The sequence below is a fragment of the Felis catus genome, chromosome X (genome assembly GCF_018350175.1).
Source record: "Felis catus isolate Fca126 chromosome X, F.catus_Fca126_mat1.0, whole genome shotgun sequence".
NCBI classification, from domain to species: Eukaryota; Metazoa; Chordata; class Mammalia; order Carnivora; family Felidae; genus Felis; species Felis catus.
The window spans coordinates 93,978,888-94,002,207 of NC_058386.1; the positions used below are offsets into that span (position 1 = coordinate 93,978,888).

Below are 23,320 nucleotides of genomic sequence, written 5' to 3' on the forward strand. Positions count from 1 at the left end.
AAGCTACTAATTTAGCTGCTTACCACACAGTCCTAATTCTAACCTGTGGCTTCTTCTCCAAATTGATTCCTTAAAGCACTATGCTCTACTGAATACCTTTTCCTACGCTCATCAACCTTTTCCCTGATGACACTGCCTCAGTTCTTTACGATTAAAAGTTAAGACATTAGCGTCCCCAGACATCTAACTTCACTTGCACCTTAGTCAGGCTACTTCTCCCATCCTTGGCTAACAGCTCCCCACCCTGTTCTTGCTTCCCTCGCCCTCAAATAAAGGTCCTCTCTCCTCCTCCTCTTGCATTTTAACACCGAACTCTCCACCAGTTTCCTCCTCTCAGCCTCTTAGTATGTTTGCGAAAACACAGAGTAAACCTTCGGTTAACATCTGCCCTTAACACGCAGTGTCTATTCTCAACTCTGTGTTCATAACAGTTTTTCCCCTGAAATTCTGCAACTGCCCCTCCTACCTAACCATAACTTGATCCCATGCTGATTGTTGATCTCAAGATTCAGCATACATCTAACTTTAAAGGAAGCTTTCTCAAACTAACTTCACCCCCACTAAAAGGAAGCCTTATGACACAGTTTCACATCACTTATTTGTAGATTTTATAAAAGCATACAATTTCGAATATTCTCATGTAACTCTTTTCCTTTTTATGAATATTTTAGTAAGTTTCTTTTTTAAGTTTGTTTGTTTATTTATTTATTTATTTATTTATTTATTTATTTATTTATAATCTCGACACCTAACATGGAGCTCCAGCTAAGCCAGCCAGGCACACCTATTCTTTTATAATTGTCACACATATTCCTGTACACATTCAACTACTATGTTACAAACCCTTCAAGGACAAGAACCATGTCGTCTTCTTTTGTACTGGCTAGTCATGTTTCCAAAGTTGGAGTTCAATAAAGGCTTTCTTAATGAATCTCTTCTAAATCCGTCAGAAAGAGAAGCATGGCGACAAGCTATGCAACTATCACGCCACACAGAACAAAACACACTGCGCCACGAGCGAAAATTATATGACCTATGAAGTTAGGTAAGCATTCTCCAGAATAAATACTCTATTAGTATAGTTGAACTATACTATAGTTGAATTAGAATAGTTTAGTTGAACGAGAGTTTTATTATAAAGGCAGAATGTGTCACAATGGAAATAACACTGTAATGGTGAGTGCTACCGGCGGAAAACCTAGGCTCTGACCCACACTTTGTCATACGCTGGCCATTTCGCTTTGGGCAAATCACGTAACCTCTCACAACAACAAGGAGTAATTACTATGTATACCCTGCCGAGCTCACAGGGTTATTATTAGGATACAATAGTATAATGTACATGAAAGCGCTTAGAAATTTATAAAGAACTATATAAATGGTAATATTTTAATGATGAACATACCCTCCAATTTAAGATGACATTTTATTTTAAAATGTGAACTTACAAAAGAAAGCAATTAGGGGCACCTATTTATGCTGTAGAAGAATTCATCACTGAATAAAATAAATCGCTGCAAGGTCCAGCAACTGAAATTCAATCTAGAGCAAGTAAACGATGAGTTAACTGTCAAAAATGTGCTTCACGTCCAATTTTCCAGGAAGACGCTTATTACATAAAGCAAAGTAGATACCTGAATCAGTCCACAAAATCACAATCACAGGTCCATTCCACTGGATGCACTGAGAGGACCTTCATCTACAATCAGATGCTGCAAAGTTTATCTGGCTCCATTGTACAACCTGATACAATGCACCATATGCCCCGCAGTTGAAGGGGTGAACCAGCACATGTAGGAAATAGTACAGTTGACTCCAGGTTTACAGGAAAACATGTGATTAACCAGGACACAGCACGATCTGATGCGTGTAAGAATTCCTAACTCTGTTTCACAGACCTATTGTTTATGGACATAAAGGGGTAGGAAGAAGCAGAGGGAGCAGCTGCAAGTAGGCTGAGACTTATTTGTAGCATTGGTGACAAAGTCAAAGATGAAAAGCTTCAAGATTTGTTTGGGTGGCTATTAAATAATTTTCAAGCTCTCTTAAGGTCAACAAATTATCACAGTATCCACAGAGACGAAAAAGTTCTAGGTAATTTCCCTTTGCCTCGCCAAGTCTACCTATAGACCGTGGAAGACAAGACATTACAACAAGAGTCAGCTACTTTCCTGAAATGGATTACCAGCTTTCTCATCCCTGTTTTTATGTCTTTATATAGACGAGGACTTTAACCAAGAAGAATCTCAAAGGCAGACATCTTCAAAAAGGTCAGGAGCACAAACCACCAATTGAAGATTCAAGTAAATTAGCAAACTCTCCCTTTTAAATATTCATCTCCTGAAAAGGCTGCATAATTAGTTAGCTTTGGGCTACATCAGAGCAGAAGAAGGGGAGTCAGCTAAAGAGGGGAAAAGAAACAAGGAGAGCAGGCGGGCAGGGCCAGGTGAAGAACACACACCAGAAATGCAAAAAAGGTAATGAAACATCAAAAACAAACTTGGTCAACAGCTACCAACTATCCATCTTCCCTCACAGCAAGACTATTAATAGAGAAAACAAGATTTTGCTGCTACGTGTTTTGGGGGCACTATTTTCTTAACGCAAAGTTATTGAACAGTATTAAATATAAACCAGTGCAAATATAAACTGAAGAAACTATAGCTTCTTGTAAGTTTCTACTCATTAGAGGCATGATATAATGGAAAAAAAATATGTCTCTGCTTCACCAAGTCTAATAAAAATAATACTGAGGGGCGCCTGGGTGGCTCAATCATATATAAGCATCAGACTCTTGATTTCGGCTCCGGATTTCGGCTCTGGTCCTGATCTCAAGGTGAGATCAAGCCCTGAGGCAGCTCGGCGCTGACAGCAGGGATGGAGCCTGTTTGAGATATTCTCTCTCTCTCTCTCTCTCTCTCTCTCTCTCTGCCCCTCCCCCACTCATTCCCTCGCACTCTCTGCCCCCCCCCCCAAGTAAATAAATAAACATTAAGAAAAGTTTATTCCTAGGTATTTAAAAACTAATAAAATAAAATGAAAAGAATACTGAACTAGATCTTGAATACATAGCTCCTAATTTTGATTTTGACCCTCTTGACAAGTGACTTCGGTTTAGTCACTACATTCTTATCCATGTTCTCATTCACTTAAACAGTATTTCCTGAGTACCTTAAAAATGAGCTATTTTAGACTTTCTCGGCCCTCACTACACTTTAGGATCATCTGGGAAGACTTTAAAAACAAAACAAAAAACGAGCCTCTTGGCCCCTGAGATTCTGATTTAATTGGTCTGGGGTGGGGCCCAGTGTTTTTAAAAAACACTCCCTTGCGATTTTAACGTGCAGCCCAGGTGAAGAACCACAGGTCTATCTTGTCTTGCGGATGTATATGTGAGAAACAGCAAAATGATGCAAAAAGCCTTCCCTGCTTCCTTTGAAATTTATCACTTTTCCCTTCTTATCCAACTTAGTTTTACCCCCAGATTCTCACCACCTCACACCTAGATTCACAGAATACCTTCCTACCTATTTTCCCTTCCTCCAGTCTCCTCCCAATCCAATAAACCATGATATGCTTGCCTAACTAATGAGTTTGGTTCTGAAACATTATCCCACTGAGAGTCGTTTTAAGTGTAACAATACCAACAAACAGAACTGTTTTCATCAAACAGAGGATACTTTATGTATACATATGTGTATGTATGAGCGTGTGTATGTGTGTATGTATCATCTCAAACGTGCTCTATTCTTCTTCAGTTTCAGTGTACCCACCTTCATTTATACATAACGAATAGTAGTCCCCTAACATACAAAAATATTGCCCCTAAATAGTTCATGACTGAATGTTGTCAAAAATGAATGGAAATGAGTCACTCACAAATTTCTCATTTAAATCTGGAAGGGTTCCCACAAGGAACACGCATTCGACTGAAAAAAAAAAAAGTACAACGAGGTGGAATTATCTCAAACCCTCTGTCTTACAGTAGACACCAATAAAGTTTATGACAAATGAATGCTTGCCAACGACAAATACGGTTCTGCTTTGTGTTAAAAGCTCGCCTCAAGAAAACCAACTGAAGGCTTAAAAGCTAAAGAGTATAAGCACACAAGATGATACTGATGCGTATGAAAAATATTATCAAGTACAGTATAAGCAATATACAAAGAGAAGACGAAACAAGGAAATGACCTATCCCCTGCCTTTAAGTAGCTCCCCATCTTCTCAGGCACCACATGACACAAACATAAAAAGAAACTAAGGCCAGCACTAACAACTATGTGGTAAAGATAGTAAGTACCATAAAGACTCAAAAACAGGGAGACTGCTATGGACTCAGGGAGTCACAGACAGCTTCTTGGAAAAGCTGGGGCTTGAACAAAACTAAATAGGTGGAGTAAAGGAAGAAATCCCAAGCATGTGGGTGACCTTCAACAAACATGAGGCAGAAAATTCATTAAATACATTTGAGGAACGGGGAGTTGACTTGGTCAGAACAGAGGGTTCTATGTAGGAGTGTTTGGGGTAATAAGGTTGCAACAATAAACTGGAGCAGACAGTGAAAGCCCTGAACGCCAAGCCAGGATGCTCCAACTTTGTCCTACAGACAGATCCCTTACAGGTTATAAAGCACAATAAGCAAAACAGTGTAGCCTTATAATGATGCAGTCTGAAACCATTTTTCTCGAAGCCTTTGAAGAACATACCAAGTACTATAATATTTTGCCAATATATTCATGAATATGTGAACATATTGTTTATGAAATGTGTTCAGAGTGAAGGAGTAAATACTCAAACATGCTTTCCAAAATACAGAATCAGCGATCGATTACGCATTCATAGTTCTTAGGGTAATTCCTAAGAGAACACTGGGCGGAAGGCTTCAATTTTAGGTTTTCCTCCTCTCTGCACCCTCCTCCAAACACATATCTAAATTTAATATCCAGAAACTGAACACACTGAAATAGTGTTACTCCGAAAATAAGAGGCCTTTTATTACTTCTCATTATGGGCGAATTTACTTGCTGTACTGTTTCAAAATTACTACATCTATTCAAATAATTTTATCCATGATCTCTTTCAGCAAAGCAAAAAAAAATAGCTAACAAATGTAAAGATTATGAAAAGCAAAAAACCCTTCATGAAACCAAAACACATTTAAAACAATCAGCGCTGATTTATAAGACAGAGGGGAAAGAGAGTATGTTCATAACAAAAAATGCCATCCACAACAAAGAGTACCAGAGAGGGTACGAAGAACATTACAATAGCCAATTTCTCAACCAAAATGATAAGCCATTAGCCCACAACTCCCTGAAGAACAGAGTTCATTCTGTCTCTCAAAAATGCCCTTCAATGTTTTGGCTATTGCTGCTATAAAAATTAGGACTCTTAACATAACTCAAAAGAAGGATCCTTTCCCCTAGTAACCAGACACGTTAGTGATTGATGATTTCATTTGCCACTGCAGCAAATACTAATTTAACCACCACTACCTTCTCAACACCAGGAAAATGAAAAATCTCAGTCTTTACAGGCATACGTGACAAGAAGGCAAGAATATTCTCGGATGATTCACACACATACACACACAAAATAAGAACACAAGAAAACCGTGGCTGTCGCTGCACTACGAAAAGGAATATGCCATTCTTACAGGCACGTATGCCTTTAAAGAATATGTAGCAATTGTGATTTTATGTATTGTCTTTTTTTTTTTTTTTTTAACCCGTCCGGGGAAAGATGGGAACATCCAGGAGAGTTGGAAGAAGTGCATTAAGGAAGGTGTCAATACCTCCCTCCCTACTCCTTACTGGACAAAGTCGCTTTAACAATAATGCTCTTTCACCCCTCACATCCCGCCCGGTTTCCATACATCCTTCAATCAGCACACACGCACGCGCGCGCGCGCGCGCGCGCGCACACACACACACACACACACACACACACACCCGCCACCATTCCCTCCTCTCCCCCTCACATTCAGGAGAACAGGCTGCTCCGACTTTGTCAGTCTCGCCGCCCCCGCGAACCCGCCCAGACCAGCAGAGTCCAACAACGCAGCCACGCAGCCACCTACTCCCCCCACCTCCTCCATCCGAGCCCAGCTTCCCCTCCCCGCCCCCCACCCCGTCCTGTCACCTGCTTGGGTGGTGTCCGTCAGGTCGTAGCCGCTGCCGGGGAAGTCTCGGAGTTTCCTACCGCTGAGGCTCAGGATGCCGGAGTTGCCCGCCTCCTCCAGGGCCCGGTCCAGGCTCCTCACCGTGTGCTGAGGCTGCAGGCTCCCCGGGTTCCACTGCGGCCCGTTGGGGAACGGCTGACCGAAAAGAGTCGGTACCGGGATGGGCACCACCAGGGTCCCGCCGCCGCCGCCGCCGCCTCCCCCTCCGGCTCCGCCACCTCCCCCTCCGGCTGCGCCACCGCCACCGCTACTTCCACCTCCACCACAACCGCCGCCCCCACTGTTAACACCACCTCCCTGACTCGCCGCCATGTTCCTGGGAGAGAGAATAGCCCCCGACAATACTCTCAGCTTGTGCCGCGAGTGTAGGGGATTCTTAGGACGCATGCGCAGGCTGGGGGGGGTGGTGGCTGAGGGGGGGGCGAGGTTGAGGGTGGGAAGGAACCAGGGGGCGGGCTGGGAGGAGGTGTTGGGTAGAGAAGAGACGGTGTTCAAACGTGCAGAACGCTTGCTTTAAGAAATGTGTGCTCAGAGGAAGGATGCTAAATCTCGGTTCCGCTGCTTTGGGTACCAAAATCTTGCGAAGCGACACCAGCTTAAACACAGGTCAGTTAGCAGTGGGTCTCCAAATCTGGAAATTGCTTCACCTTTCTCCCTCTGCAAAACAAAGGCAAATATATCAGATAGGGGTGAAAGGGTTTCGTTTCAGAATATATTGAAACAGCATTCAGAAGGGCTATCAGTCACCTTATTGAAACGCTTACCGCACATGCCTCAGGAATTGTTTACCAGTGTTGACACGGAGAGAAACGGCGGAGGGGCATTTGGGGAGGAAAACTGGTGCAGAATTGAGTTTTAAGCATATATGAATTTTGCCATATAATTTAGACTTCCAAAATAGGAAACGACTTTTTAAATGTTTTCAAGTATGTGTGGGTCCCAGCCAAACTGCTGCCTTCCAAAACTTGGAAAAGTTCTCTGCATGCTGTTCTATCACTCTTTGAAGTTGTGCCAAGATCTCCAAAATATCTCAGGTTTCTTCTCATCATGTCAGTATGGCTGATGGAAAACTCTTTGATCGTTAAACAACCTTAAAGTTTATTTTTGGAATGAAGGTTTTGGTTTTAGGTGGAATTCTGTGGGTTTAACACTGAAGATAACAAGCTAATCAATCTTGGATTTTAGGAGGTCATTCTTAGAACCTGAACCCAATCATTCAGGCCACTGTTACCTCTCTACCTGCACTCAGAGTATTCAAGTCTTTTTCATGAAGAGTCAGTAAAGTTACCAAAAAAAAAACAAAAACAAAAACAAAAACAAACCTATCAGAATGCTTGGACATATTCGGTTATCATTAATTTGAATATCCATTGCATCTCTTTTACATGCATTTCAATTTGAGCAATCTGCTAACAATCTCATTTTCTTAGAGCTATCTCCACAAAAGTTTATCTGCCATTGGCTCTACTTTGGGGAAAAATGCAGGAGAAATTAACAACTTGTCTAAATTGCTTTGTGGCCACACAGGCTAATTAAAATTATGTTGTCAGAAATTACATTTGCCATATGCATGACCCACAGAAGGAAGAGAACTGAGAATCAGACCCTACGATGAATTAGCAAGTGAAATCAAATTATTTAAACCCACTGGTGTCCAAAAGGGATGCTGTACCTTATATCTCATCTTTATATCACAATTCAAATCAAGTATTAATTGAGAACTTCCAGAATCAAGAAGGGTAGGAGGAGAAACTAAAGTCATTAGTCAGAGAAAAGATTAGGAAAGGAACGCTTTTAATAATTAGCCAATAAGAATTTTGACATTATTTAAAACAATGTATTGGACTCCAGGAAAAATAGGTCTTCAGGATCAGGATACCCATCAAGTGAAAATGGCCATGTACAACCAAATTTAGAAGTAAAATAATCTTTTGGGGCGCCTGGGTGGTTCAGTCACTTAAGCATCTGACTTCGGCTCAAGTCATGGTCTCACGGTTCATGGGCTCAAGATCTGCATCAGGCTCTATGCTGACAGCTCAGAGCCTGGAGCCTACTTTGGATTCTGTGTCTCCCTCGCTCTCTGCCCCTCCCCCACTCGTGCTCGCTCATTCTCTCTCTCTCTCTCAAAAATAAATAAAAATGAATTCTTAAAAAAGAACTATCAAAGAATTAAAAGAGAGTCTAAGTACAAAAAGCAGGAAGCCTGCAAAGTTGGCTAGATATACAAGACAATCGGACAAAATAACACATTCCAGAGCTCTTTCACACAAATATCAAGGCCATAAGGAGTGTTAAAAGGTAAACTGAGGCATACTTTAAAATGTTTAGAGTTGATCTGAGCACTCATCGACTTAAATTAGGCAGACTACCAAACCAGAAGGAGCTCGGCCAACAGGAGCCAGGGGAAAGACAAGTAGAAAAAATGCGGAAGCAGAGAAGGGAAATTATCTGATTGGCTATGACTTAACACTTCCTTGGCTGTTTGTGATTGGTTGTCCTTAGCATTTTGATTTCATAACCTCGAGGCATTTATAGGCTTAAATTCTGGTTTGCTTAAGTAAGTCGCCTTAACACTAGAGCCACCTCAGTCTGATGGCCTCCTTGTTTCATTAATTTCACAGGAGAGAGAAGGTTTAGAGGAAAGAATATGAAATTTAGAAATTCGTTCCAACCACGTAGCTGCCTCTGGAATACTCAGAAAGGTGACTTAAAATCTCTGTACTTCAGTTTCCGCAAAATGACACTAAAAAATGACAAGACGAAGAACAAGGAGAAGAAAATTTAAAGCAGTGCTTACTATTTACCAGGAACTGGTCTCATTCCTTTACATATACAAAGCCATTCAGCCCTCATAACGATCCTGTAAAATAAACCCTATTATTCTTCCATTTAATGGATGAGATAAAACAGTCTGTGCTTTACATAGGATTGTTCTGGGAATAAATAAGGTTACTTATGAGCTATTACGCTGTTCCAGCAACTCTTCTCTGCAAGTAATAGTATAGCATTAGGTACTCAATAACTGTTAATCTCTTTATTATATCCTTGCCCCTCTCAACAAAGAAAACTAAATAACAAGGAATATACAAATACAGGAGCCAAGGGAGAAATCAGTTAATTTGTTGATAATTGTGGGCAAAGAGATACTTGACATGTTGCATGATTCTTTTTTTTTTTTTTTTTTTTTTTTTTTGTATCAGTCTACACGAGAGAATATTTTACAATGATGACCACTTCAGTGTTATTTCTGATATGGACATGTTAGCCATTGGTTAAATTGCAGTCAATAGTCAGCATTATCCAAGCCAAACTTAGAAAACAAATGTTGGTAGGGACACGTGGGCGGCTCAGTCAGTTAGTGTCTGACTCTTGATTTCTGCTCAGGTCGTGGTCCTCAGGGATTCCTGAGTTCGAGCCCCACATCCGGCTCCGCACCGACTGCAGAGTCTGCTTGGGATTCTCTCTCTTTCTCTCTCTCTCTCTGTCTCTCTCTCTCTCTCTGCCCCTTCCCAGCTTGAGCTCTGTCTCTCTCAAAATAAATAAATAAACTTAAAAAAAAAATGTTGATAAATCACCAGGACTAGATGACACATATCAAAGATTACAGAAGGAAGACAAGGGATTTTGAACAAAATATGCAGCCTCTATCAAATAAAGCACTGGCAAATGACAAATGTGATTGTATTCAAGAGAAGTCTAAAGGGACCTTCTGAAATTCCAGGTCCGTTTAGAGTCACTGCTATTCCAAACAAATTGGTAGTTACTCAACATCTCCAAACAATATGGAGGAGGAAAGGCACAGTCCAAAACTCCAAATTCTTCTATTAGAGAACAAGATTATTGCGATAGACTACAGGATGTTCTTAACCAGTTTGTAAATGAATCAAAAGTGAGATATGTTTTATCTCAGGATCTAGAGCAAGTCAACGAACCTGGGGATTAAATGGACCAAACTATAGTATGAATTTTTTTTTAATCTTGATCGGAAGCCAAGAAAAAGCCCTGTGAGTCTCTGCAGTTTGTTCCCTGAAAACATCAGGTCAATTACATGCTAATTTCGGGGGAAGGGGGTGCAGGGGGCTAGCTGGCTCTATTGGGAGAGCATGTGACTCTTGATCTCCGGGTTGTGAATTCAAGCCTGCCTGGGGCATAAGGCTTACTTAAAATCAATAAATAAACAAATTCAGGGAAAATAAGAAATGGTGGGTATCATCAAGATATATATCAGAAGCCCTAAAAAAAACCTATTTTTGGGGTGCCTGGGTGGCCCAGTCGGTTAGGCGTCCGGCTTTAGTTCAGGTCATGTTCTCACTGTTCGTGGTTCGAGACCCACGTTGGGCTCTGTGCTGAGAGCTCAGAGCCCAGAGCCTGCTTCGGATTCTGTGTCTCCCTTTTGCTGGCCCTCCCCCGCTCACACTCTGTCTCTCTCTCTCAAAAATAAATAAACGTTTAAAAAAGATTTTTTAAAAAACAACCTATTTTTTAAATCAACAAAGATATATTTTTTAAGATTTTTACTTTTAAGTAATCTCTACACCCAACACGGGGCTCAAACTTATAGCCCCAAGATCCAGGGTCACGTGCTCTACTGACTGAGCCAGCCAGGCACCCCTGGAAAAGCCATTAATATACTCTGTACTGAACTACTTCACAGCTGCAGCTAGAACGAGATGTGCAGTTCTGCTCACTCCAATCTCAGCACAACTCTTGAATTGGAGAAAGCCCTGAGAAGTGCACTTAAAATGATTGGCGACATGGGGAAAGGGGAAACTCACTTGGTCCTCTCTCTAGTAACTTGATCTTTAGTCCCTTCCAAAATCCCTGTTCTGGTATGGGACTTTCAGAAGACTATACGTTAACTTATTTCAGCATAATTTATAGCACACTATTTACAACATCCTTGATCCTCCTTTGCCTCTCTGTCCCTGCTTCTACCCTTGCAGCTAACCCTTTGCACTGCTGTAACCGATCTTGACAAACTCTCTAATCCCAAAGTTAATATTTATTAACTCAAAAGAGATTTTGACAAATGTATCAGTGATCATTATTACTTAAAAGAAGCTATTGCATACCTAATCTTCAGTGTCGACATCAACAAGCACTATTTTATTCTGTCGTGGTCAGAATCCCTGCTATGACACTTACAAGGTACGAGATGGACAAGTCTTACCTCTCAAGCTTCAGACTCCTCATCTAAGGACCAGAAATCGTAACATTATTAGCTGTTTCATAGGATTGTAGTGAGGATTACATGAGAAAATTACATAAAACACCTACCATATTATAAAGGTTATTATTATCTTTTTTCTAGGTTCACTTTGCCAATAGGACACTGAATTGAGTGAACCATGAATTACCAGCATGGCAATTCTTAAATTCTTCTGTATTACTGTACCACCAGCGCTAACAGACATTTTCCTCTGTGCTGCTGTTGAAGTTATATCCTTGTTAACTCACTCCAAATTTCTGCCTCTCCTAACTTTTGTGTCACCACTATGATCCCTTAACCTGATTCCAATTCCTGTTTAATGTCGCTAATGCAATTCCAGATTTTGACCTCTAGGTTTCTAGTATGTTAACCTGATATCATGAAATCCATTTAAATATCTGTCCCAGGGGTGCCTGGGTGGCCCAACTCTTGATTTCAGCTCAGGTCATGATCCCAGGGTCGTGAGATCGAGCCCCACATCGACTTCTGTGCTAAGCATAGAGCCTGGTTCAGAGTCTTTCTCTCTCCCTCCGCTCTTCTCCCCCACCCACTCATTCTCTCTTATTTTATTTTTTTAAGTTTATTTATTTATTTTGAGAGAGACAGAGAGAGCCTGAGCAGGGGAGAGGCAGAGAGAGAGGAAGAATCCCAAGCAGGCTCCACGAGGCCAGCACAGAGCCAGATGTGGGACTCAAACCCACAAAACTGAGATCATGACCTGAGCTGAAACCAAAAGCCAGACACTTAACCGACTGAGCCACCCAGGTGCCCCTCGCGTTCTCTCCCTCTTAAAAAAAAAAAAAAAAAAAAAAAAAAAGTTTAAATATCTGTTCCAAATCCTTCTCAAAAATATACCTTAAAATGCAGCTCAGTGAATAGAGCATGTGACTCTTGATCTTGATCTTGGAATTGTGAGTTCAAGCCCCACATTGGGGGTAGAGTTTACTCAAAAATAAAAAACCAACACAGAGGCGCCTGGGTGGCGCAGTCGGTTAAGCGTCCGACTTCAGCCAGGTCACGATCTCGCGGTCCGGGAGTTCGAGCCCCGTGTCGGGCTCTGGGCTGATGGCTCAGAGCCTGGAGCCTGTTTCCAATTCTGTGTCTCCCTCTCTCTCTGCCCCTCCCCCGTTCATGCTCTGTCTCTCTCTGTCCCAAATTGAAAAAAAAAAAAAAATTAAAAAAATAAAAATAAAAATAAAAAACCAACACAAACAGAGAGGGAGGGAGGCAAGCCACAAGAGACTCTTAAATACAGAGAACAAACTGAAGGTGGATGTGGGGTGGGGGTGGAGAGGGGAAAATGGGCGGTGGGCATTGAGGAGGGCACGTGATGGGATGAGCACTGGGTGTTTTATGAAAGCCAATTGACAATACATTATTTTAAAAGATAAGATTACAAAAAAATTAAAAAATAAATAAAAATAAAGCCTATATATATATTTTTTTGTATATATATTTTTCTGTATATATATATATATATATATATATATATATATATTTGCTTGTTTTGTTTTATTTTGTTTTGTGTAAGCGACACAAGTCTGTTAAACATCCTGAAAAGCTTTCTTATTAGAGGAGCATGTAAAAGATACAGAGCATAGAGCACAGAATTTTGCTACTTTAGCTTGGCCGAAAGAAAGTATATAAAGCATCACACTAGATTATTAAAACTGTAATTAGAAAACATAAGGTTGAGGAAGATTTTTTTTTTTAGTCTTCTTTAGTATTACATTGGAAAGTCTCCTCTTTATATATAAACATGGAAACATGCCATATGCCTTTTGGGTAATCTTGTCTTGTATAATTTTCTTCTTCTTCTTGCACTATGTGAAAGAGAATGATGAAGTAGGGCCTTTTTGAGCAAAATCCAAATTCCTAATAGGAAAACCTAGGCAATAATCATGCTACCTATAAGCAGGCTATGCCTGTGATAGAGAAAAACAGACATTAGTGGCATTTAAGTAAAGCATATTAAAGGAATTATGATATCAAGCTAGATTAAAACCTCAGGAGAAAATATAAATGCCAGCAGGGTTTAGATTCTTTATGTCCTTAAATAGAATAAGATAGAAACATTTGGCCCAAAATCTGTGTATAAAATGAAGCTTGTGGGGCGCCTGGCTGGGTCACTGTCTCAGTCGGTGCAGCATTAGGTGGTGATTTCCAGATCATGAGTTTAAGCCCCACGATGGGCATGGAGATTACTTAAAAAAAAAAAAAAAAAAAAAAAAAAAGGTTGTGATGAAATGATGAAGAATCAAGTTGGACATCTACACATCTACGAAAGCCTAATTATATTTGTTTACCTTAAAATTTGGCTCAAAAATTTTTTTGGTTCAAGAGTGCCTGGGTGGCTCAGTCGGTTGAGCGTCCGACTTCGGCTCAGGACATCATCCCATAGTTCGTGGGTTCCAGCCCCATGTCAAGCTCTTTGCTGACAGCTCAGAGCCTGGAGCCTGCTTCAGATTCTGTGTCTCCCTCTCTTTCTGCCCCTCCCCGACTCATGCTCTGTCTGTCTCTCTCTCAACAATAAATAAACATTAAAAAAAATTGGGGGGGAGGGGGTTCAAATCTTCATTATCATACATAGCATTTATTTCATGTGAAGAGTGGCTGGTTTTTGGTTCCCTCTCTCTCGATCACGTAAATGTAGGACATAAATCTCTGTGGGACTGTGACTGAGGTATCACCTGGTGACGGTATACCCAAACTACACGGGTTTTTTGCTTTTTTGTTGGGGGCGGGGGGTTTGGTTTGATGATGAAATTCCTTTTATTTTTTTTTTGAGTTTATTTATTTTGAGAGAGAGCGAGAAAGAGCACATGTGCGTGCATGAGAGAGTAGGGGAGGGGCACAGAGAAAGGGACAGAGAATCCCAAGCAGACTCCATGCTCAGTGTGTAGCCCAATGCAGGGCTCAATCTCATGACCATGAAATCATGACTTGAGCTGATATCAAGAGTTGGACGCTTAACCGACTGAGCCACCCAGGCACCCCAAAATTCCTCTTAAAGACTAAGTCTACAAACCTAAATTTCTAGGGTTGCCTGGCTGGCTTGGTCGGTAGAGAATGTGACTCTTGACTTCAGTCAGGGTTATGAGTTCGAGCTCCACATTGGGTGCAGAGATTACTTAAAAGATTAATTAAAATCTGATAAACCTAATGCTCTAAAGTGATAACTGGGTCACAAATGACCCTAAACTCCAGTTTTTCCTCTCCATGTGGCACCAAGACTATTTCTTCTTGGCCACTGCCATAATCATGACCCCAGTTAGCCTACTTGTAAGTTGTCAGAAGGAAGGGTCAAAGCTGTGTTCCCTGAACAAGAGAGGGTATGATCAAATATTGCAAGTTATTTTAGATGTGTCTCGTTTTGGTGAGGCAGTCAGAAATTTCAGTCTTCACTAACATTATAGGTTTAGGTTGGCAATGCTAACCCTCAAGAGCTATTTATTTCTGCTTAAGTACTTTGTCTACAATTATGGTATGATTCCACAAAGTAGGAGAAAATATATTGGTTGCGATGACCTCATGTTTTACACTTCCTGTCTTTAACACGAGTAGTTAATGTAGAAAACTAACACACTTTCCCACTCTTTTGTGGTTGTAAAGGTCTCTTTATTGAAACAGCTAGCCATAGTCATTCAATAACGGAGTAGATAATTCTAAGGTACTACTGAATAAACAACTAGGTTATCCTTGATGGCTTCATTGACTTCTCTATTTTGTGCAAGTTGAACACTCCTTAATAAATTCTTCACCTTAAATACTTCTACTTAGATTAAAACTTTTTTTTTTTTTTTTAGGATACAGACATACAGTTCCAGAGGCCTTTAAAATTTTCTTAGCTAAATAATAATAATAATAATAATAATAATAATAAAATAATGAAATAAGATTTTCTGAGCTGGCAATGCCTTCTCCTACCGGTCATAAACAATAGCCTTTTGATAGGTTGGCAAAACCATAAATGCACCATACTACGTGAATACTAACATCGTCTCTACTGCCGTAAACTTCGTTCAAGTCATTATTTTCTCTATTGTAGTCTCCTCACACTGGGCTTTCTGCTTCTATTCCTCTACAACTTAGTAATTACCTAAGGGCGCCCGGGTGACACAGCTGGGTGGCTCAGTTGGTTCTCTCTGCACTGCCTCCCTCACACCGCGTCTCTCTCTGTCTCTTGGAAATAAATAAATGTTAACAAAAAATTTTTTAATTAATAATAATTATGTAGTCTTGGGCAAGTACCTTAGCTTCTTTGTGTCCCCTTTTTCTTATCTGAAAAACAGGTATGATAATCCCACCTACCTTACAGGGATACTGTGAGGATTAGAATTATTTAATACATGTAGAGCATCTAGAAGAGTATCTAGCACATAGTAAGTCCTCAAAGAACATTTGCTAGTATAATTGCCATTATCATTAACATACTCTGCTTGCTACTAATACCTAGTAAATGATCTCTCTTAATTGCACAAGGGTCCTGTGGAGTAGGCATTCTTATTAAACCCATTGTATTTATTTACTTACTTACTTACTTACTTATTGTTGAGAGAGAGAGAGAGAAAGAGCACACGAGCAGGGGGAGGGGCAGAGAGAAGGGGTGGGGCAGAGAGAGGGAGACAGCAGCAAGCCTGACATGGGGTTCAAACTCACGAACTGTGAGATCTTGACCCGAGCTGAAGTCTGCCATTTAACCGACTGAGCCACCCAGGCGCCCAAATTATCTCCATTTTATAAGTGAGGAAACTGGTTCAGAGAAATTAAGTAACTTGTTCAAGGTTTCAGTTGAAAAGTGGCAAAGCAAAAATTTGAACAGGAATATGATTGACTCCTAACCCTAGGTTCACTTTTTTAAAAATTTTTTTGAAATGTTTTATTTTATTTTTGAGAGAGACAGAGCGTGAGTCGGGGAGGGGCAGAGAGAGAGAGGGAGACACAGAATCCGAAACAGGCTCCAGGCTCTGAGCTGTCAGCCCAGAGCCCGACAAGGGGCTCGAACCCAAAGACCGCGAGATCGTGACCTGAGCTGAAGTCGGACGCTTAACCAACTGAGCCACTAGGTGCCCCTAACCCTAAGTTCTTAACCACTGTAACTTCTGGCAGAAAAATCTCTGCATTAGTGTCTCTTCTCAGTCCAAAAAATTTTGGCTACTTAAGTCCTTCAAAGTTATCTCCATGTAACAGTTACTACCAGTTGCTAAGTACTGCCTGGTTAATTTATATAAAATCATTACGTTTACTCATTAACAATTTCCATCAATTTTCAAATCAACCAACTTTCTTATATGGACTTATATTGACTGTCTTCTCTTTTGAAATCCTATAAACCCAAGATTATCACAACAGATTTGTTAAAGGTTTTATTATTATTATTATTATTATTATTAAGAAAATTTACCCTTAGCCCTGGTTCACAGAGACAACCAAAGGTATGTATTTGGTGATAATATTTTTATACATTTGATTCCAGGTTTTCCTGTAGGCATAAATTTTTATTTTATTTATTAGTTATGATACATATAAATATCTATAGTATTTATTTTATAAATTGATATAAGCATTTTTATTATTATATACTCTTTACAGATATTATTTTAAATGTTAATTTATTTATTTAAGTAATCTCCACATCCAATGTGGGGCTTGAACTCACAGCCCCCAGATCAAGAGTTGCATGCTTTTCTGACTGATCCAGCCAGGCACCCCTCTTTACAGATATAATTATATACTGCATATTATATATTTCTCTATATTATATAACCATATACTGCTTGATCTGTACATCTGTTATTGCGTGTTAGGTTCTTGCCAATATTCCTTTATTATGCATAACCTTGCTATTAAGATTATTACTAATAAAGTGCTTTTCTTATGTATTTTTTCCTTACACTAGATTCCAAGAAACTCAGTTACTTAATCTTAGGGTAGAAGTATTTTAAGTCTCTTAATAAATATTGACAAGTTGCTTCCCAAAAGGTTGTACCTATTTACATTGTCAAAACAATGTAAGTAAGATTATTTTGCCAGTACTAGGAATGTTCAGTTTTTTTAAATATCTTTACTATATTATATATGGCAAAAAAGAGAAAAGAGTCTTAGTTCTTCTGCTTAAAGCCAACATAGCCTAAAGACACCAGATTTATTGTCCTACCTGAAATAGCCAAAAACTTGAACAAAGTATATGAAACTATGGTTTTCAAGACACTGAATATCAGTCAACAAAAAAAAGTAATACATGAGGTATGAGACACAAATGAAGTAAGACCTGCAAATGCTCAATTTTATTGCTTTGAGAGAATTTCCAGAAACTTCCTCGACTGGAATAAAGAAAATCTATGAAACACCTACAACTAACCATAAACTTGATGGTGAAAGAAGGCTTTCTTTCTAAGATCAGGAACAAGAAAAGGATGCCCACTCTCACCAACTCATTGAACATTGTACTGAAATTTCTAGACAGAGTAAGATGGCAAAGGAAGGAAAGAAAACAAAAGAAGAGAAGAGAGGAGAGGAGAGGAAAAGAGAGGAAAGGAGAAAGAAGAGAAGGGAAGAGAAAAGAGAAGAAAAGAAAAGAGAAAAGAAGGAAAGGGAAAGGAAAGGGAAAGGGAAGGGAAGGGAAGGGAAGGGAAGGGAAGGGAAGGGAAGGAAAGGAAAGGAAAGGAAAGGAAAGGAAAGGAAAGGAAAGGAAAGAGGCAGGCCTGGGTGGCTCAGTCAGTTGAGCCTGATTCTTGATTTTGACTCAGGTCATGATCTCAGTGGTGAGATGGAGCCCCTAGTCCCACGTCTGGCTCAGCACTGGGCACGGAGCCTACTTGAGATTCTCTCTCTCCCTCTCCTTCTGTCCCTCCCCTGCTCATGTGCACTCTCTCTCTTTCTCAAAAAAAAAAAAAAAGAAAGAAGGAAGGAAAGAAGGGAGAGAGAGAGAGAGAAAGAAAGAAAGGAAGGAAGAAAGAAGAGAAGGAGAGAGAGAAAAGAGGACAGGAAGGTAGGAGGGTGGGAGACAAGCTGGAAAGGAAGAAAGTAGGAAGAGAGGGAGGAAGGGAGGGAGAGAGAGGGAGAGTTTGAGGCAGATAATCATCTGGATTGGAAAGAGTCTTTATTCGTAGATGATATGATCATCAATGCAGAAAATCCAATGGAGTCTACAAAACAGCTACAAGAACAAATAAATGAGTTTGACACAGTTGCAGAATAGAAAATCTGACAAGGATGTGAAAGACCTGTACACAGAAAACTACAAATTAAATACGTCATAAATGGATACATATCAACTCTAAAGGGTTGGAAGACAATACTGTTATGATGTCAATTCTCCCCAAAGCCTCAGAAGGCATTTTTGTAGAAATTGGCAAGCCAATTCTCGAATTCATACGAAGATGCAAAGGATCTAGAATAGTAATCACAATTTGGAAAAAGAAGAACAAAATTCAAGACAAAGCTACACTAATGAAGGCAGTGTGATACTCATTTAAAAACAGAGAGAGTTGGGGCGCCTGGGTGGCGCAGTCGGTTAAGCGTCCGGCTTCAGCCAGGTCACGATCTCGCGGTCCATGAGTTCGAGCCCCGCGTCGGGCTCTGTGCTGACAGCTCAGAGCCTGGAGCCTGTTTCAGGTTCTGTGTCTCCCTCTCTCTGACCCTCCCCCGTTCATGCTCTGTCTCTCACTGTCTCAAAAATAAAAAACGTTAAAAAAAAAAATTAAAAAAAAAAGAGAAATAGATTAATGGCACAGAATAGAAAGTCCAGAAATAAACTCATATATACAGACAAATGACGTTTGACAATGGTATAAAGGCAAATAAGTGGAAAACAAGACAGTTCCAACAAATGCTGCTAGCACAATTAAATATTCATCTGCGGGGGCACGTGGGTGGCTCATTCAGTTAAGCATCTGACTTCACTCAGGTGATATCAAGGTTCCTGGGTTTGAGCCCCACATCAGGCTCTGTGCTGACAGTGCGGAGCCTGCTTGGGAGTCTCTCTGTCCCTCCCTCTCTGCCCCTCCTCCACTTGCATCTGTCTCTCTCCCTCCCTCAAAAATAAACTTAAAAAAATAAATAAATAAAAAATATTCATATGCAAAAAAGACAAACATAGATCCATACCTCACATCACATATAAACGCTAACCAACAGTGAATCACAGACCTAAATGTAAAACCTAAAACTTGAAATAAAACATAGGAGGAAATATTTGTGGCCTTGATTTTAGGGAAAGATGTCTTAAACGTGACACCAATAACACAATCCATTAAAAAATTAACAAATTTGACCTTATCTAGATTATAAATCTCTGCTCTTTGAAAGACAAAGATTCTTGTTGAGGGAATGAAAAGAGAAAGCACAGAATGAGAGAATGGTATATTCACCAAGTTCATCATGGTGATGGCTGCATGAGTATGTACATATGTCCAAACTTATCAAATTGCACACTTTCGTTATGTGTACTTCATTGTATGTCAATTACGTCTCTGTAAAAATGTGAAAATTGATAAATATTCATTGTAAAATGAACATGGAAAAAAGTGCTTAAGATTAAAGTTTCAGTAAAATAAAAATACAAAAAATATTAAAATGTTTTAATAGCATTTAATAGAAAATTGATCAAAGATTTAAACTGGGTTCATTGAATTCACTCTTAATATGCTTTCTCAACAAAAACAGTCAGTGAAATGTAATTCGGAATCAAATGTTTGTACATACAAGTAAGAAATCAACATGTTTGGGGTGCCTGGCTGGCTCAGTCCAGTGGAGAGAGTGACTCTTGATCTCAAGGTTGTGAGTTCAAGCCCCATGTTGGGCGTGGAGCCTACAAGAAAGAAAGAAAGAAAGAAAGAAAGAAAGAAAGAAAGGGAGGGAGGGAGGGAATGGAGAGGAGAGGAGAGGAGAGGAGAGGAGAGGAGAGGAGAGGAAAGGAAAGGAAAGGAAAGGAAAGGAAAGGAAAGGAAAGGAAAGGAAAGGAAAGGAAAGGAAAGGAAGAAATCAACATGTTCTTAGAGTTCAAATATGTACTGTAGCAAAATCGGTGAAAATGTTAGAATGAAAATGGCCTGGACCCAATTGGGATAATTGAAGCAATATTGAATTATATCCCCTTGATGAGTTTACAATGTAGCTAAAGAAGTAAGACTTGCATATAATACACTGTTAAATAATAGTTAAATTATCTATAGGGTATATGTTTCCATTTATAATCGTAATGGGAAATCAAAGAACTAAGAAAGTTAAGGAAATCTTCATGGCAGGGTTGGAATTTGATCTGAGCCATGAAGGACAGTGGGGCAGACAGAGCAGATAGAGTATTACACCTCAGGAAGGGACAGAGACAGAAAAGAGCATGTCGTGTTTTAGGAACAGGCCGCAGCATGGCCTGACCATAGGGGGCACGTTGGAATGAGTGAAAGATAAGCTTGCATAGGTAGCATGGAACTAGATTATAAAAGATCTTCAGGTCAGAAAGAGATGTTTTGGTTGGATTTATTAGACAAATTTCTCAAAGAGGATATGATATCATTACACTGGATGAGTTTAAACAGGAAAAAATTGGTATAGAGGAGATTTAACTATTCTGGAAGACTAAGGTAGTAGTGTCAGAAATGTTTAGGAGACAAATTTAAGAGAGATTTTATAGGAGGACTCAACAAGGCTTGGAGACCTATTAGACATTTATTTCCATCACATCATTCGTTCTATTCCTTGTTTCCTTGATATTTGATTGATATCTGGTGTTGATCTAATATTTAAGTCTCCTTTCACATCCATAGTTAAGAATAATTATATAGTCACATTTATATAATCTAAGCCTGGGATCTTTTCTATTCTTGTTCAAGCATAATCTATCATCTAACTCTTCCTGATTAATTTATTCAGTATTAAGCATTCTGAGTTCAGTTTTATTAACATGCTTTATATGATGGGTTTATTGTAACCTCACTTCATAATCTGATATACTGCTTATTCTGTTTATTCTGTTGTTGTTTTTTTTTTTTACAACAAGATTCATTTTTATTTTTTCATTTATTTTTTAAGTAAGCCCTGTGTCCAGCACGGGGCTTGAACTCATAACACTGAGATCAAGAGTCCCATACTTAGGGCTCCTGAGTGGCTCGGTTGGTGAAACGTCCAACTTTGGCTCAGGTTGTGATCTCAAGGTTGGTGGGTTCAAGCCCCAAATCTGGCTCTGAGAGGCAGTGTGGAGCCTGCCTCGGATTCTCTGCTCCCTCTGTCTCTACCCCTCCCCCATTCTCTCAATCTCTCTCTCTCTCTCTCTCTCTCTCTCTCTCTCAACATAAATAAACATTTAAAAAAAAAAGCGTCGGGGCGCCTGGGTGGCGCAGTCTGTTAGGCGTCCGACTTCAGCCAGGTCACAATCTCGCGGTCCGTGAGTTCGAGCCCCGCGTCGGGCTCTGGGCTGATGGCTCGGAGCCTGGAGCCTGTTTCCGATTCTGTGTCTCCCTCTCTCTCTGCCCCTCCCCCGTTCATGCTCTGTCTCTCTCTGTCCCAAAAATAAATAAACATTGAAAAAAAAAATTAAAAATAAATAAATAAATAAATAAATAAATAAATAAATAAATAATAAAAAATAAAAAAAAAAAAGCGTCGCATGCTCCAAGGGCTGAGCCAGCCAGGCACCCCACAAGATTCATTTTTAAATGGATATATTGAACTATAATTTTTTAAACTTTTGGACTATAATTTTTAAAACTTTCTTTAGTATTATTTTTAAAGCAGGCCCCACACCCAACTTGGGGCTTGAACTCACAACCCTGAGATCAAGAGTTGCATGCTCTGTCGACTGAGCTAGCCAGGTGCCCCTAAAACTTCCTGTAGTGTTTTAAACTTAATTTCTGTGATAATTGTCCTAATAATTTAACATTTATTCTAGTTATTTCTTCTGACTGTTCCTGTATGTACTGAAGTCAATATCATTGTCAAATGCATTCCATACCTCTTCCGGACTCTTCCTTTGTAAAATAAACAGATTTCTGGCCCAGAAAGTTTCTTTTTTTGTGGGATTGCGCAGAGGGTATTTGGGCATTTGGAGAGAGGAAAAGAGACAGCTGGCAGAACCTTTCTCCCCTGCTCTGGCCCTAGCTTGCTTTATTCCCATTGCACAATTGCCCAGAGCAGGCTGAACCACATTAGTTATTAACCCTCCACGATAGGCTAAGCGACCAATGTCGGCAAATGGTTACCCTTGCAAGCTGAGCAGAGAAGAGAATATTTTTCTTTTGCAAAGGACGTTTTCCAAATGATTTTCATACCCTCTCTCTACTGCCACCACATCCGCCACTTTGACCTCAGGGTCAAACTAAGGTGTGGATCAACACAAAACGAGGACAACACAACTCTGTCTGAACAGTCTCTCTCAGACTCAAACTCATTGCCTTCCTGCCATCCCCAGTGCTTCCTCTTCGTTCAGACCCCAGTCACAACATCCTGAGCTATTACAGCAGCCTCCTAACTAGTCGCCCTCCTTCTGGTCTTGCCTCTTTCTGGTCCTTTCCATTCTCTACACTGCAGCCAGAGCACCTTACCAAAATGGTCACTTACCAGCTCCCCTACGGCGTACAGAAGAAAGTCCAGCAGCCTTAGCATAGCATACAGGGCCTTTCGTGATTTGGCTCCTGCCTATCTTTCCAGCTCCATCTCTCACCACTCACTGGCTTTGTACTTCATGCTCTGGTCTAGTCCTCTTCGGTTACCTACATTTCCTGCCACATACCATGCCGCTCCCCTTGACTGAGTTGAACTCCCCGAACTCTTTCCTCTGGCTAACGCCTACTCATCTTTCAGGATTCAGTTGAGGCATCGCTTTTCCAAAAAGCCTTTATTCAACTTCTCATCAGCTGGCTTCCCTCCGGCTCACTTTGTTCTCAATACGTTCTGGGCTTTTCTCTAATTGGTTATTACCGAGTTCTGGTCCA

At 40.2% G+C, this 23,320-nt stretch overlaps 1 protein-coding gene across 3 annotated transcripts in view; it reads right to left on the minus strand.

Moving 5' to 3' along the window:
* Positions 1–6,508, minus strand: part of LRCH2 (leucine rich repeats and calponin homology domain containing 2) — a 100,506-nt gene extending 93,998 nt beyond the window's left edge. For all 3 annotated transcript variants that reach the window (XM_023248878.2, XM_019824197.3, XM_004000812.5), the window contains exon 1: positions 6,142–6,508. In XM_023248878.2, coding sequence (XP_023104646.1) covers positions 6,142–6,493 — 352 coding nt within the window. In that variant the 5' untranslated portion in view covers positions 6,494–6,508. The remainder of the gene's footprint in view (positions 1–6,141) is intronic.
* Positions 6,509–23,320: the final 16,812 nt, after the last annotated feature.